This window comes from Macrotis lagotis, chromosome 8 (assembly GCF_037893015.1).
Source record: "Macrotis lagotis isolate mMagLag1 chromosome 8, bilby.v1.9.chrom.fasta, whole genome shotgun sequence".
Taxonomy (NCBI): domain Eukaryota; kingdom Metazoa; phylum Chordata; class Mammalia; order Peramelemorphia; family Peramelidae; genus Macrotis; species Macrotis lagotis.
Window position 1 is genome coordinate 52854536 of NC_133665.1, and position 16416 is coordinate 52870951.

Sequence of the window (16416 nt, forward strand, 5' to 3'; positions counted from 1 at the left end):
ATCTGACAGGTAAACTAATCCTTGATCTTCTAATTTGCTTATAGTATTGTTTTTTATGTCTTAAGTCCTGTAACCATTTGGATCTTATCTTGGTAAAGGGTGTGAGCTGTTGGTCTAATCTAAGTTTCTTCCATACTAACTTCCAATTATCCCAGCAGTTTTTATCAAAGAGGGAGTTTTTATCCCAATGGCTGGACTCTTTGGGTTTATCAAACAGCAGATTACTATAATCCTCTCCTGCTTTTACACCTAGTCTATTCCACTGGTCCACCACTCTATTTCTTAGCCAATACCAAACAGTTTTGATGACTGATGCTTTATAATATAATTTTAAATCAGGTAGAGCTAAGCCACCTTCTTTTGCATTTTTTTTCATTAAGCTCCTGGCAATTCTTGACTTTTTATTTCTCCAGATGAATTTACTTACAATTTTTCTAACTCGTTAAAGTAATCTTTTGGAATTTTGATTGGTAGGGCACTAAACAAATAGTTTATTTTTGGTAGAATTGTCATTTTTCTTATATTAGCTCTACCTATCCATGAGCAGTTGATATTTGCCCAGTTATTTAACTCTGATTTAATTTGTGTGAGAAGTGTTTTATAATTGTTTTCAAAAAGATTCTGAGTCTGTCTTGGCAAATAGACTCCTAAGTATTTTATATTGTCTGAGGTTACTTTGAATGGGATTTCTCTTTCTAGCTCTTCCTGCTGTATCTTGCTAGACATATATAGAAAAGTTAAGGATTTTTGAGGGTTTATTTTATAACCTGCAACTTTGCTAAAATTACTAATTGTTTCCAGTAGTTTTTTGGATGATTTCTTGGGATTCTCTAAGAAGACCATCATGTCATCTGTGAATAGTGAGAGTTTTGTCTCTTCCTTCCCAATTCTAATTCCTTTAATTTCTTTTTCTTCTCTAATTGCTGATGCTAACATTTCTAATACAATATTGAATAGTAGTGGTGATAATGGGCACCCTTGTTTCACCCCTGATCTTATTGGGAATGCCTGTAGCCTCTCCCCATTGAATATAACACTTGTTGATGGTTTCAGATAGATACTGCTAATTATTTTAAGGAACAGTCCATTTATTCCTACACTCTCTAGTGTTTTTAATAGGAATGGATGCTGTATTTTGTCAAAAGCTTTTTCAGCATCTATTGATATGATCGTATGATGTCTGATAGGTTTGTTGTTGATATAATTGAGTATACTAACAGTTTTCCTAATATTGAACCAACCCTGCATTCCTGGAATAAATCCTACTTGATTATCAGTTGAATCTTGAAGTTTATAAGGTGTTCCTATGCCTAATGTCTCACCCCCCACCTCTGCATTTTTAAATATCTTCTTTAGAGGCAAGCTCAATAATTGTAATAATACCATATTCAATTTCTAGATAAACTAGAACCAAATCTAATGAACTGAAAATTATTGAAGATAAAATGTGAAGTTCTATACTTAGTAAGTACAGACTAGGGGAAGTGTGGTCAGAAAACTGCTCATGAATCTAAGAGTATGATAAGTAGTTCCAAAAAAAGGCCAAAGGGCTCTTAGATTATATCAGTCAATCAACAAATATTTGTTAAGTTCCTAATAAGTATCACTCATTGTATCAAACACTAAAGATACAAGTAAAAAAACAATCCCTGCTCTCAGAGTTCTCAGGCTTACTAGGAAGAAAACATGTAGATAGATAGATAGATAGATAGATAGATAGATAGATATACACACACACAGGAGAAATGGAAAAAACTGGCATTAGCTTTAAGGGAGTTTTTAATTTGGGGTCTACTTATAATTATTTTTGCTCCAACTGAGGTTTAACATTTCCTTCAATTAAAATATTTTTCTGAGAAAAGTTCCAAAAGGCTTCACCATGCCCCCCCAAAAGGTTTTTCATTCATACTCTTGAGTTGCATTAACAAAAGTACAGTATTCAGAATGAGGAAAGTAATAGCTCTTGGTGCTCTTCTCTAGTTGGATCATCTAGATTATCGGGTTCAGTTCTAAGTAGACAGATTAGAGAAAACACTGGCATGTCAGAGTATTGCATAGAGAATAGTGACCAAAATGTTAAAGACATGAAACAATGTCATATGAAGATCAGTTGGAAACACAACAAAACAAAACAAGCTGAGGATAGGCATAGTTAGTTTGAAGAGGAAAAATTTTGGAGAGAGATTTCTAAATTAAAGTATTTGAAATTCTGTGAAAGAGGAATTGGATTAATTATGTTTGGTCCCATCTGGTAAGGCAGGAACTGGAAGAAGTTTCAGGAAAGCAAATTTCAGCTCAATATAAGGAAAACTTAATAATGAGAATTTTCCAACAAGGCCCTAACTTCTCATTACAGCTACCCTTCCCCATTTCAGTTTCCCTAGTGATATATCAGGGTCAGCAAATTTAATTAAATGGGAATTTGGCGGGGGTGGGGTGGGGAGTTTTGCAGAAGCCATAGACAACACAGAAAAAGTTTAGAAACTCAGGAATACATAAAATATGTCTATGAGATTGTATTATGCAGCCTATGATCAAATAACCCAAATTTTACAATAAGATACCGAAACTCCCCATAAAAGACAAAAAAAAAAAACCAAATAGATTTCTTCTTCTCTTCTACGAAGGGAAAGCCAAATAATTTTACACAAATTTTCCACATCATGGGGGCGCTGTGCACCTAACCCCCTTGATATGGAAGGGATAACTTGTTCTCTGGCACTGAAGGTATTTAAGCAAAGACTGGTTAACCACTTTGCTGCTGGACATAAGGGGAAGGTTATAAAGAGAATTTTTGCTTCTGATGTAGATTATACTTGATAACCTTGATAACTTGATAAACCTTTCCAGCTTTAAAATGTTATTCATTTTCAGATCCTAGAACCCAAAATACACACATACTTACATACCCACATCCACATTGCCTCCCCACATATATATTTTATACTGCAACAACTATTTTTAGCAAATCAGATTTTTTTCAAATTTTTTATACTTATAAATTTGTTAATTCCAACAGACCTCCAAGCCATAAAATATCCTTTTTTAATCTACATTGGTATTTTCTTTAAACTTTAAAGCATGCCCTGTTTAATGGTTATTTTTTAGTTTTCAGTTTTGATAGTGGATGATAAAGGTCAAGTACTTATTGTACTTTTAGACAGGATCAGGACAACTCTGGTTAGGAATAGCCAGAAAGTGATACAAGAAAATTCTTTGTCATCAGGCTTTCCCACTACAGTACTAAAATATTTTGAAGAGATACTTGAAAAGGAGAATAAAAAGCTAAAATGAGAAAAAAGAAAAACAGTTGCACTCACTAATTCCTCCTCACCCTCAGGAATGTGATGTCTCCATTGATTTAGATTCACTTTAAGAATATTAACACTAGGATCTACCCTCTGTGCCATAAATTATTGTTTTGATATTTTCAACAGGTTTAACTTTTAAGGGTTTTTTTTTTGGTAAAACATTGGGATTAAGTGACTTGCCCAAGGTCACACAGCTAGGTAATTATTGTGTTTGAGGTCAGTTTTGAACTCAGGTCCTCCTGCTCCAGGCTGGTGCTCTATCCTCTGTTCCACCTAGCTGCCCCAGGCTTAACTTTTAAAAACCCTTTTTATGGATTCTGCTTTTAATCATAGAATGCTGGAACTGAAAGAGGTCTTAGAGATCATATAACCCTCTTGTATTATTAAAGAAGACATTAAGTCCAGTGAGAAGAATAGACTTGGTTAAGATCACCCTACTAATTAGTGGTAGAACTTACTCCTAGGCAATTATGTTTTCTGTTATATTGTATGTTACTTCTTTTTGTATACAGCCAAAATCAATTGTATAATGATCGACTTTTTTATAGTTCTTTTTTTTTTTTTGAGTTTGCAAGTAATTGTAATACTTTAATGGTTGACCAGTAGCAAAGCATGGTTTAAAGAAGACTGTCTTGGACAAGCCTAGGCTTTGAGGCTTATTAACTATAGGACTCAGAACAAATCATCTTATACCTCTGAAAGGGAATTTCATCCTCTAGAAAACAAGATTAATAATTCTTGGACTACCTCTGTTGTTATTAAGTAATTTTGTAAGTATTAAAAATATGAACTATTCTTATTTCTTCATTCAATTAATTCAAAGCTATTCAATAACTAACATTGATATTAAGACCTCACTATCTTTAAGACGTTCTAGCTTTTAGAGATAAATAGGTAAAATACAATCTAGATCTTAGGGAGTTTATAATTTAATAATATAAATTCATGAACTAGTTTTTAGTACCAAAAATATTAGAGAAGGTAGCTGTAATTTTTTTTTGGTAAAGAAATGGGGTTAAGTGACTTGCCCAATGTCACACAGCTAGGTAATTATTAAGTGTCTGAGGCCACATTTGAACTCAGGTCCTCCTGACTCCAGGGCCAGTGCTCTATCCACTGTGCCACTTAGCTGCCTGCTGTAATATTTTAAAAATAAAAGGCAAATTTAAGAGAACTATTTTATTTCTTTTGCATGGTAAGTTGGTAGGTGTATGTTACTTTATCTTCCTAGTTATCTTGTAATTAGTTTTAGAATAGAGACTGAGTTCTTTCCACTTCCTTCACCAGCACACTGCTAAGAACAGGGCAGTTTTTAATAAAATTCTTTATTCAACAAATACTTAAATATCTGCTTCCTCAAGATGCCAAAAAGAGTATGAAAACAAGTAGTGGGACATGGTACTTGAATAAACTTTGTCCTTACTCTAGAAATTTCCAGCAAGGTTATAAATGAAAAGATAACATATCAAGTGCTCACTCTGCATAAAGCACTCTACTGAGTGCTAGGGAAAGCTGCCCTCACAGAACTCCCATTCCAGTAGAGGAAATCATATGGAGGGAAAGTTTCATCTTAAAGCAGATGGAAAAGCCCCCATAGTTCATAAGGCACAATGGCAAAGCAATTTGTTCCTGCCAAAGGTCCTCTCAGCCATTTGGCATTGCTTAAGGACTTTGGGAGCAGTAGTTTGCTGGGTCTGAAGAACCATTGCCATGCGGCATTGCCAGAGAGATGGCTTCCCAGGAGGATGACCTTGGGTGCTGTATTGGAAAGACTGCTATTACAAAGGCTCTTGGATTCAGAGTCTGAGGAGAGGTGATGGTGGTCACTGCCTTCTATCTCTATAAGAGTTTCCTGCTGCTTTTTTACAAACTCATTTGTTGCCTTCTGTAGGTCTGTTGGTTGGCATTGGTGGGGCCTTCTCTGTAGGAAGATGAAGACAGGGCTGAGCTAGAAGACTAGAGGTCTAAGAGGTCAAAGTGAAGGGAAAGATGGAGGGCATCCTAGCAGTGGTGGGTCTTCTGTTACCTAGCTAACCTGGATGGGGATCCTTAGAAGTGATTTAAATCATTAAAAAAGTACATCTGAACAAGGTTTGCTTGTCTTGTTTATATGATAAGTAGAAAAGATAGCATGGTATAGAACTTACCTTAAAATCATGGAGGCCTTGCTTGATGCATACTAGCTAAATCCTGGGCAAATAACTTCACTTCCCAGTGCCCTCAGGCAACTTTTTAGAATTATAAATTATAGTCAATCATGGGGCAGCTATATTGCACAGTAGGTAGAGTACTAGCCCTGGAGTCAGGAGGACCTGAGAAATTTAATCCGGCCTCAGACACTTAATAATTAATTGCCTAGCTGTGTGACCTTAGGCAAGTCACCTAATCCAATTGCCTTAAAGAAATAAAATTTTAAAAAAGTTAGTCAATCAACAAGTATTTATTCTATGACTGCTAGTGCCTTTCCCTGTGCTAAATACTAGAATTACAAAGAAAGTAAAAAAAAAACCCAACCCTGCTTAAGGATCTCACAATCTAATGGAGGGGGGGATGATAGGCAAACCACAATGTATACACAAAATCTATGCATGGTATATTGGAGATTGTTTCAGAAGGAAGTCACCTAAGATTAAGAGATACTGGGAAAGGTTTCTTGCAGAAGGTAGGAATATTTTTAATTGAAATTTTATTTATTTTTCCAATTAATGTAATGTAGTCATCCATTTGCAAATTTTTGAGTTCCACAGTCACTCTACCCTCCCTTCCTTCCTGCCTTCCCATGGTGACAATCTATACATTTAGACTCACTAGTTTTTTTTCTCTGAATGTGGGTGGCATTGTCCATACCTGCACTCTCAGGGTTGTCCTTGATCTCTGAACTGCTGAGATGAAAAGCATTCATCATAGTTGACCATCTCACAGTGTTGTTAATGTGTACAATGTTCTTTTGGTTCTACTTGCTTCACTCAGCATCAGTTCATCTAACTAGAAGGTAGGAATTTTTTCTTGTCTACATCACAACTCTTCATATTCTCTCTTTTTTTAAAAAAAGTATTTATTTTCACATACTACAATAATCTTACTCTAAAAGTAAATATAACGTCCCCCCACCAAGATAGAGAAACCTCAAGAAAAATAGTGAGAGAAAAAAAGTGGACTTCCGGCCAAGATGGCGGAGAGAAGACAGGCACAGTTCTAAAGTCTCCTGATCTCTTCCCCATCTATCACATGAAATAAACCTCTTAAAAGAAATCCGAACCAGGAAACCCAGAAAGAAAAGCCAGGAGAGGAAAATCTACCTCAGGATTTGTCTCCCGCAGCAGCCTTGGCTGAGTACCGGCAGGTGAGTCTGAGCTCCCAGGGAAGATCAGCCAGACCAACAGCTGAATCGGAACCGGGAGTCTGAGGGCCCGAGAGCTGGACCTCCTGGATCAGCGGTGGGGCTGGACGAAGAGGGCTTGGTCCACAGGGAAGCAGAGGTGCTGGTGTTGGGGCTGTCCCCCTGGAGCTTGGGGAGGGGGCTGCAGGGAGAGGTCTGGTGCAGGAGAGCTGTGGACACCATCTGAGAAACTCTGAGCCCACGCCTCCATTGCACTGAGGTCTCCTCCCAAACAAATGCAAATTACTTCTGCCTTAGGCCCAGGTGTGTGAGCAGAAGAACCAGCCCAGCTGAGGAATCACCTCAGGCCAAGGTAAAGCCCACCATTGATTGAAGGCAAAAGAATTCAATAGCTCCAATTCCCTCCCTCAAGCAAAGGGAGAAGGCCTTCCAACTAAGGTCACAGACACCCCAGAGAGGGCAACCAGCACCTCCTACTGGCCAGCCAGAGAAACTGCACTCAGTAAAGCCTTTAGAGATCCTAAGCCCAGGTGAACCAGCCCCACCCAACTCAAGGTCTTAGCATAATGAAGAAGGGTCAGTGGAAAGATGGATCCATAGAAAAATTCCTGGAAGGGAAAGACCCCAACCCAGAGAGACCTGGAACATCTGAGGAGAATACAATCTGGTCTCCAGCACAGAAAGACTTCCTTGAAGAAATAAGGAAGAAGTTTAAAAATCAACTGGAAAATTTGGGGGAGACAATTAATACCTTGCAACAAGAAAACAAGACCTTAGAAAGTAGAATTGGACAAACACAAAAGAAGAATAAATCTCTCAGATCATCAATTGGACAATTACAAAATGAGAATAATTCTTTCATATCCTCAAATGAGCAAATGCAAAAAGAAATTAATTCTCTCAAAACCTCAATTGGTCAAATGGAAAACTCTTTCAAAAGTAGAATTGACCAATTGGAAAAGGTTAATGAAAAAAACTCCCCCCCAAAAATAATGGAGTCTACAGAAACTAATGACTCCATGAGACAGCAAGAGTCAGTTAAACAAAATCAAAAAATAGAAAAAATAGAAGCAAATGTGAAATACCTCATCAACAAAACCACTGACCTCGAGAATAGATCGAGGAGGGGAAACCTGAAAATTATAGGACTTCCTGAAAACACTGAAGAGAAAAAAAGCCTGGACTTAATATTACAGGATCTAGTGATGGAAAACTGCCCTGACATCATCAAATCGGAGGGCAAAGTAGTTATTGAAAGAGTATATCGATCCCCACCAGAAAAAGATCCTAAAATGAAAACACCAAGGAATGTTGTGGCCAAACTCCAGAACTATCAGATAAAAGAGAAAATCTGCAAGCAGCCAGAAAGAAACAATTTAAATATCAAGGAGCCACAGTAAGGATCACACAGGACCTGGCTGCATCAACATTAAGGGATCAAAGGTCCTGGAACAAGATATTTCGAAGAGCACGGGAGCTTGGAATGCAGCCAAGAATCTACTTTCCTGCCAAGCTGAGCCTTCTCTTCTAGGGAAAAAGATGGACATTTAACGAAATGGAAGAATTCCAAAAATTCCTGATGAAAAGACCAGAGCTAAATAGAAAATTTGGACATCAAACAGGAGGTTCAAGAGATACATGAAAAGGTTAAAAAAGGGGGGGGCGGTAAAGGGAAAAAAACTGCTATCCAATAAGTTGAAACTGGCTATATCCCAGCATGGGGATAAAGATTCTCAGAAATATTGAGAACTGTAACTCTAACAGAGAGAATATACCTAGCCAGAAATGATGGACATCCATGACCTATCCATGAGACTGATATCTAATGGGATGTAACTGGCTTTAACTCCACTGGGGAGAAAGACTCTAATAACTCTCAGGAATTTTGACTCTATTCAACAGAATATACTGAACTAGAAGGGACAGACACTCAGAATTTTCTATGACTTAGATAGAATGATCTAAAAAAAAAATACACTACCTCCCTAAAAAGGGGGACAGGAAAGAGACAGGAGGAGGGAGGGGATTGAATGGGACAAATCTCATTACACTAAGAGGTACAAAAAACCTATGATAATAGAGGGGAAGAAGGGAGTAGAGGAGAAACACCTGAATCTTCTTCTCATCAGACTTGGCTTAAAGTCAACCTACACATACTCAGTTAACTTATAAAACATCTAACCTTTGAAGAAGTAAAAGGGGAAAAGGGGAGGGGCGACAGAGAAAGGGAAGGGGAGTGGAGGAAATAAGGGGAAATAACAAAAGGAAGGGAAGGGAACAGGGAAAGGGGAAAGAAAGGGGAGGGTGTGATATAGGAGGGCAAACACACTGAAGGGGGTTGTATTCAGAAACAAAATACTGGGGAATATGGATAAAAGGGGGGGAAAGGGGGAAAAATACAAACAGAGGGAAGATAGCACAGAGTGCAATAAAGAATTAGTAATCATAACCTTGAATGTGAATGGGATGAACTCTCCCTTAAAACATAAGCAAATAGCAGAGTGGATTAAAAACCAGAATCCTACAATATGCTGCTTACAAGAAACTCATTTGAAGCAGAGAGATACATATAGAGTAAAGGTAAAAGGTGGGAGCAAAATAATATTTTGCTTCAGCTGAAGTAAAAAAAGAAGGGGTAGCAATCCTTATCTCAGACAAAGCAGCAGCAAAAAATAGATAGTATTAAAAGAGATAAGAAAGGAAACTTTATCCTCCTAAAAGGTACCATAGACAATAAAGTCATTTCAATATTGAATATATATGCACCCAGTGGGACAGCACCCAAATTCTTAGAGGAGAAGCTGAAAGAATTACAGGAAGACATAGAGAGCAAAACTCTACTAGTAGGAGACCTCAACCTCCCACTATCAGATCTAGATAAATCAAATCATAAAACAAACAAGAAAGAAATTGGGGGGTAAATAGATTGTTAGAAAAATTAGATATGGTAGAATTATGGAGGAAACTGAATGGGGATAGGAAGGAATATACCTTTTTCTCTGCAGTACATGGAACTTGTACAAAAATTGACCATGTACTAGAACATAAAAACCTAATGATCAACTGCAGAAAGGCAGAAATAGTGAATACATCTTTCTCAGATCACAATGCAATAAAAGTCATATTCAATACTGGGCCAAGGAGATATAGACCCAGAGCAAATTGGAAACTGAATAACCTGATCTTAGAAAATGAGTGGACCAAAAAACAAATTATAGAAAGAATTAACCATTTTATCCTAGATAATGATAATAATGAAACAACATACCAAAACCTATGGGATTCATTCAAAGCAACTCTCAGGGGATATATTATAGCTCTAAATGCTTATATGAATAAATTGGAGAAAGAAGAAATCAATGAACTAAACATGCAACTAAAAAAATTACAGAAAGAACAAATCAAAAATCCCCAATCAAATACCAAATTAGAAATTTTAAAAATCAAAGGAGAAATTAATAAAACTGAAAGCAAAAAAACTATTGAATTAATAAATAAAACCAAAAGTTGGTATTATGAAAAAACCAATAAAATTGATAAACCTCTGGTCAATTTGATTAAGAAAAAGAAGGAAGAAAACCAAATTGCTAGTATTATAAATGAAAAAGGTAAACTCACCACCAATGAGGAGGAAATTAAAGTAATAATTCGAAATTATTTTGCCCAACTTTATGCCAATAAATTTGATAATCTAAGTGAAATGGATGAATATTTACAAAAATATAAGTTGTCCGGGTTAAATGAAGAAGAGATTAAATACCTGAACAACCCTATCTCAGAAAAAGAAATTCAACAAGCCATTATTGAACTCCCTAAAAAGAAATCTCCAGGGCCTGATGGATTCACAAGTGAATTCTACCAAACATTTAAGGAACAATTGGTTCCAATCCTATATAAACTCTTTGGAAAAATAGGGAAAGATGGAACTCTGCCTAACTCTTTCTATGAAACCAATATGGTACTGTTACCTAAACCAGGAAGAGTTAAAACAGAGAAAGAAAATTATAGACCTATTTCCCTGATGAATATAGATGCAAAAATCCTAAATAAAATCTTAGCAAAACGACTACAACAAGTCATCACTAAGATAATACATTATGATCAAGTAGGATTTATTCCAGGAATGCAGGGTTGGTTCAATATTAGGAAAACTGTTAGTATACTCAATTATATCAATAACAAACCTATCAGAAACCATATGATCATATCAATAGATGCTGAAAAAGCTTTTGACAAAATACAGCATCCATTCTTATTAAAAACACTAGAGAGTGTAGGAATAAATGAACTGTTCCTTAAAATAATTAGCAGTATCTATCTGAAACCATCAACAAGCATTATACTCAATGGGGAGAGGCTAGAGACATTCCCAATAAGATCAGGGGTTAAACAAGGGTGCCCATTATCACCACTACTATTCAATATTGTATTAGAAATGTTAGCATCAGCAATTAGAGAAGAAAAAGAAATTAAAGGAATTAGAATTGGGAAGGAAGAGACAAAACTCTCACTATTTGCAGATGACATGATGGTCTACCTAGAGAATCCCAAGAAATCATCTAAAAAACTACTGGAAACAATTAGCAATTTTAGCAAAGTTGCAGGTTATAAAATAAACCCCCATAAAATCCTCAACTTTCCTATATATGACTAGCAAGAAACAGCAGGAAGAGCTAGAAAGAGAAATTCCATTCAAATTAACCTCAGACAGTGTAAAATACTTGGGAGTCTATTTGCCAAGACAGACTCAGAATCTTTTTGAAAACAATTATAAAACACTTCTCACACAAATTAAATCAGAGTTAAATAACTGGGCCAATATCAACTGCTCATGGATAGGTAGAGCTAATATAATAAAAATGACAATTCTACCCAAACTAAACTATCTGTTTAGTGCCCTACCAATCAAAATTCCAAAAAATTACTTTAATGAGCTAGAAAAAATTGTAAGTAAATTCATATGGAGAAATAAAAAGTCAAAAATTGCCAGGAGCTTAATGAAAAAAAGAGCAAACGAAGGTGGCTTAGCACTACCCGATCTAAAATTATATTATAAAGCATCAGTCATCAAAACTGTTTGGCATTGGCTAAGAAATAGAGTGGTGGACCAGTGGAATAGACTAGGTGTAAAAGCAGGAGAGGATTATAATGATCTGCTGTTTGATAAACCCAAAGAGTCAGGCCACAGGGATAAAAACTCCCTCTTTGATGAAAAGTGCTGGGATAATTGGAAGTTAGTATGGAAGAAACTTAGATTAGACCAACAGCTCACACCCTTTACCAAGATAAGATCCAAATGTTTACAGGACATAGACATAAAAAACAATACTATAAGCAAATTAGAAGATCAAGGACTAGTCTACCTGTCAGATCTATGGAAAGGGGAACAGTTTATGACTAAGGAAGAGTTGGAGAACATCACTAAAAACCAATTAGATGATTTTGATTACATTAAATTAAAAAGTTTTTGCACAGATAAAACCAATGTAATCAAGATCAAAAGAAAGTAGTAAATTGGGAAACAATCTTTACAACTAATGATTCTGACAAAGGACTCATTTCTAAAATATACAGAGAACTGAGTCATATTTTTAAAACAAAAAGCCATTCCCCAATTGACAAATGGTCAAAGGATATGCAAAGACAATTTACAGATGAGGAGATCAAAGCAATCCATAGCCATATGGAAAAATGCTCTAAATCATTAATTATTAGAGAAATGCAAATTAAAGCTTCGCTGAGGTACCACCTCACACCTCTCAGATTGGCCAGTATGACCAGGAAGGATAATGATCATTGTTGGAAGGGATGTGAGAAATCTGGGACACTATTACACTGTTGGTGGAGCTGTGAACTCATCCAACCCTTCTGGAGAGCTATTTGGAACTATGCCCAAAGGGCAACAAAAATGTGCATACCCTTTGACCCAGCAATACCACTACTGGGTCTATACCCTGAAGAGATGAGGAAAAAGGGTAAAAACATTACTTGTACAAATATTTATAGCAGCCCTGTTTGTGGTGGCAAAGAATTGTAAATCCAGTAAATGTCCTTCAATTGGGGAATGGCTTAGCAAACTATGGTGTATGTATGTCATGGAACACTATTGTTTTATTAGAAACCAGGAGAGATGGGATTTCAGGGAAGCCTGGAGGGATTTGCATGAACTGATGCTGAGTGAGATGAGTAGAACCAGAAAAACACTGTACACCCTAACAGCAACATGGGAGTGATGTTCAACCTTGAAGGACTTGCTCATTCCATCATTGCAACAATTGGGAACAATTTTGGGCTGTCTGCAAAGGAGAGTACCATCTGTATCCAGATAAGGAGCTGTGGAGTTTGAACAAAGTACAAGGACTATTCCCTTTAATTCGGAAAAAAAAAAACCCAGATGTCTTATGGTTTGATCTGGTTACCTCTGAGAATTTTGTTCTCTTAAGGATATGATTTCTCTCTCATCACACCCAATTTGGATCAAGGTACAACATGGAAACAAAGTAAAGACTGACGGAGTGCTATCTGTGGGGTGGGGGTGGGGGGAGGGAAGCAAGATTGGGGGAAAACTGTAGAACTCAAATAATATCTTTAATAAAAATAAAAAAAAATTCACCTTCAAAAAAGAAAAAGAAAAAAAGTGTACTTCAGTCTGTGTTCAGATACCATTACCTCTATCTCTGGGATGGATTGCATGCTTTATCATAAATTCATCAGAGAAGTTATTTCATTATTTAGCAATTATAAGATTATTGTTAGTATAGAGAGGTATTTCTTTTGAATGATAAGGTCAAAAGTCAGACTGCAAAATCAAGAAGAGTGCAAGAGGAAAGGTAGTGGAGGTATCTGTTGTGGATGACTTTTCCAATCTTGGTCACAAAAGGGAAAAATATGAGACAATTGCATGGGGGGATGGACAGATCAAGTGAAGTTTTTTAAGGATAGGAGAGTCCTAGTCATATTTATAGATAGCAGAGAAGAATAGATAGGAAGAGATTGAATAGGAGAAAGAATAGGGATTATATTCTCTTGGAGAAGAAAGAACAGGATGGGATCCCTTGTACATGTAGAGAGGTAGGCCTTGAAAAGAAGAATGGCCCTTCTTCATGTAGAATGGGTGAAGGAGAAGCTAATAAGGGAGACATGTAAATGCTGTGAGATGGAAGGAACTCTTGGGACTCTCAATTGAGAGTCAGCAAGGGAAACCTATGGGAGGATTTAGAAGGGATGAAGAGGTCAGGATAAAAAGCAACACAATTCTTGACTTCAAAGAGCTTACAATCTAGGAGTAGTAGTGAGGTATGATTGATGCCTGGGAAAAGTCAGACAGGAATCTAAAAATCAATGAAGTCATGGTAGCCTGAAAGTTGTTTAAATTACAAAATTGTCATTGATAATTCTGTATCCTTTATGAATGCAGAGAAAGTAACTTTGACAGTTTATATTCAGTTACATTATGGCAGGAAAATTCTTGTTTTTTAATATATAAAAATGGTTTTCAGATACTTGAAAAAGTAATTTGAAAAATTGAAGTCTCTTTTATTAGAAGATTATTTCCTTGAGTCAAGGATAAGGAATTTAATTATAGGATCTATGTATTTTTGTTTCTTTTTAGGCAAATGAGGTGACGGACAGCGCTTATATGGGCTCAGAGAGTACTTATAGTGAATGTGAAACCTTCACAGATGAGGATACCAGCACACTGGTACAACATGAAATGCACAATGAAGTCGAGACAGACAGCGCTATTGATTCTGCTGGTCACTCAGAATGCCCAGATGGCATGGAGGAGCCAGAGAATGGGCCACTGCTACTCACACCTGGCAAGTATGTATCAAAATTTCTATGAATTTGAAAAAGTTCTTAAATAGTAAAACAGGTACATTGAGTATTTGGTATTAATAGCAAGTAATAGTAATTAATAGTAAAATCTTGTTTGATAAACAAACTCAAGGAAATTGTCAGTAATTTCACTAATTAATGTGAAGAGTTTGACTAAGTAACATAATATCTTTTTTTAAAAATATTTTGTTTATTTTGAATTTTATGATTTTCCCCTTAATCTTGCGTTCCTCCCCCCACCCCCTACAGAAGGCAGTCTGTTAGTCTTTACATTATTTCTTTGGTATTGATCTAACATTGATCTAAGTTGAATGTTATGAGAGAGAAATCATATCCTTAAGGAAGAAAAATTACAAAATTACATAATAAGATAATGGCTTTTTTTTAAAATTAAAGGTCTTTTGGTCTTTGTTCAAACTCCTCAGTTTTTCCTCTGGATACAAATGGTATTTATTCTCCATCTTAGAAACCCTAAACTTGTGCCTGATTGTTGCACTGATGGAATGAGCAAGTCCATTAAGGTTGACCATCACTCCCATGTTGCTGTTAGGGTGTACAATGTTCTTCTGGCTCTGCTCATCTTGCTCAACATCAATTCATGCAAATCCTTCCAGGTTTTCCTGAATTCCCATCCCTCCTGGTTTCTAATAGAACAATAGTGTTCATCACATACACATACCACGGTTTGTTAAGCCATTCCACTGAAGGACATTTACTTGATTTCCAATTCTTTGCCACCACAAACAGGGCTGCTATGAATATTTTTGTATGAGTGATATTTTAACCCTTTTTTATCATCTCTTCAGGGTATATACCCAGTAGTGGTATTAATGGATCAAAGGGTATGCATATTTTTGTTTCCCTTTGGGTGTAATTCCAAATTACTCTCCAGAAAGGTTAGATGAGTTCACAACTCCATCAGCAATGTATTAGTGGACCAGATTTCCCACATCCTTTCTAACATTGATCTAAGTAACATAATATCTTACAGAACTATATACAGATAGTAGATAATATAAATAATTTAGCTTGTTATTTAGTCATTTTTACCAATATTGATTTATCTGAGACAAATGGCAGTACTTTTCCTTATGCCCCAACTCTTTCAATATTAATTCCTCTTGAACTCAAGCAACTATTTATTATCTATTCTAGGCTAACATGAAATTTTTTTGCTCTTGTGATTTCAGATAAAATGATATTTTACATATGAATTTTGTTGCTGAGAAGAGAGGAAATAACATGGGCAAAAAAGAGAGAACACATCTTTTGGTTGTACCCTCACACTTATGATGAAAGAGACAAATTTCAGAAATAAATATTTATTGAGAATATTCTATGGATAGTGCATTGTGCCTGGTAATAAGAAACAAAAACAAAATAAGATATCTCCTCTGCTCTCAAAGAGCTTACAATCCAGTAAGGAATATTTTCTAGGAGGATCTTAGAGTCACTCAGAATCTGCTTAGAGAGTTCTTCAACTCTATCAGTAGCCAGCTTCTTATGTTATCTCTGATATCCTAAAATCCAAGAGCTAATTTTTAGAGATGGAGGAAAAGGAAGTTTGCAAATTATAGAGCACAAAAGATGATCAACCTACTTTATTCATTTGTTGTAGTTAATTCATGGAAAAATAGTACCTCTAGGGATTAAAAGGTTTATTATTTTGTTCTGCTAAGATGTTCCCTTCCTGTATTAAGATTCTAAAGTGAAAATACCCTTCCTGGTAACTTATGTGTAATTGCTGTCTCGCTGCTTAATAAATGCTCATTTGTTGATCAATAGCTGGAGAACATAAAGTATAAGTTTTTTAGTTTGCCTATTAGAACTTGTTCCCAAGAATCTAACTTTAAACCAACTATTTGCTATTTATGTTTATAGAAATTACTAGATTAATAGAATACTATAATCTTAAACCTTCTATTG

At 36.0% G+C, this 16416-nt stretch overlaps 1 protein-coding gene across 2 annotated transcripts in view; it reads left to right on the forward strand.

The window, feature by feature from the left end:
* Window positions 1-16416, forward strand: part of RAB11FIP3 (RAB11 family interacting protein 3) — a 184845-nt gene that overhangs the window by 107921 nt on the left and 60508 nt on the right. For both annotated transcript variants that reach the window (XM_074197045.1, XM_074197044.1), the window contains exon 4: window positions 14264-14475. In XM_074197045.1, coding sequence (XP_074053146.1) covers window positions 14264-14475 — 212 coding nt within the window. The remainder of the gene's footprint in view (window positions 1-14263; window positions 14476-16416) is intronic.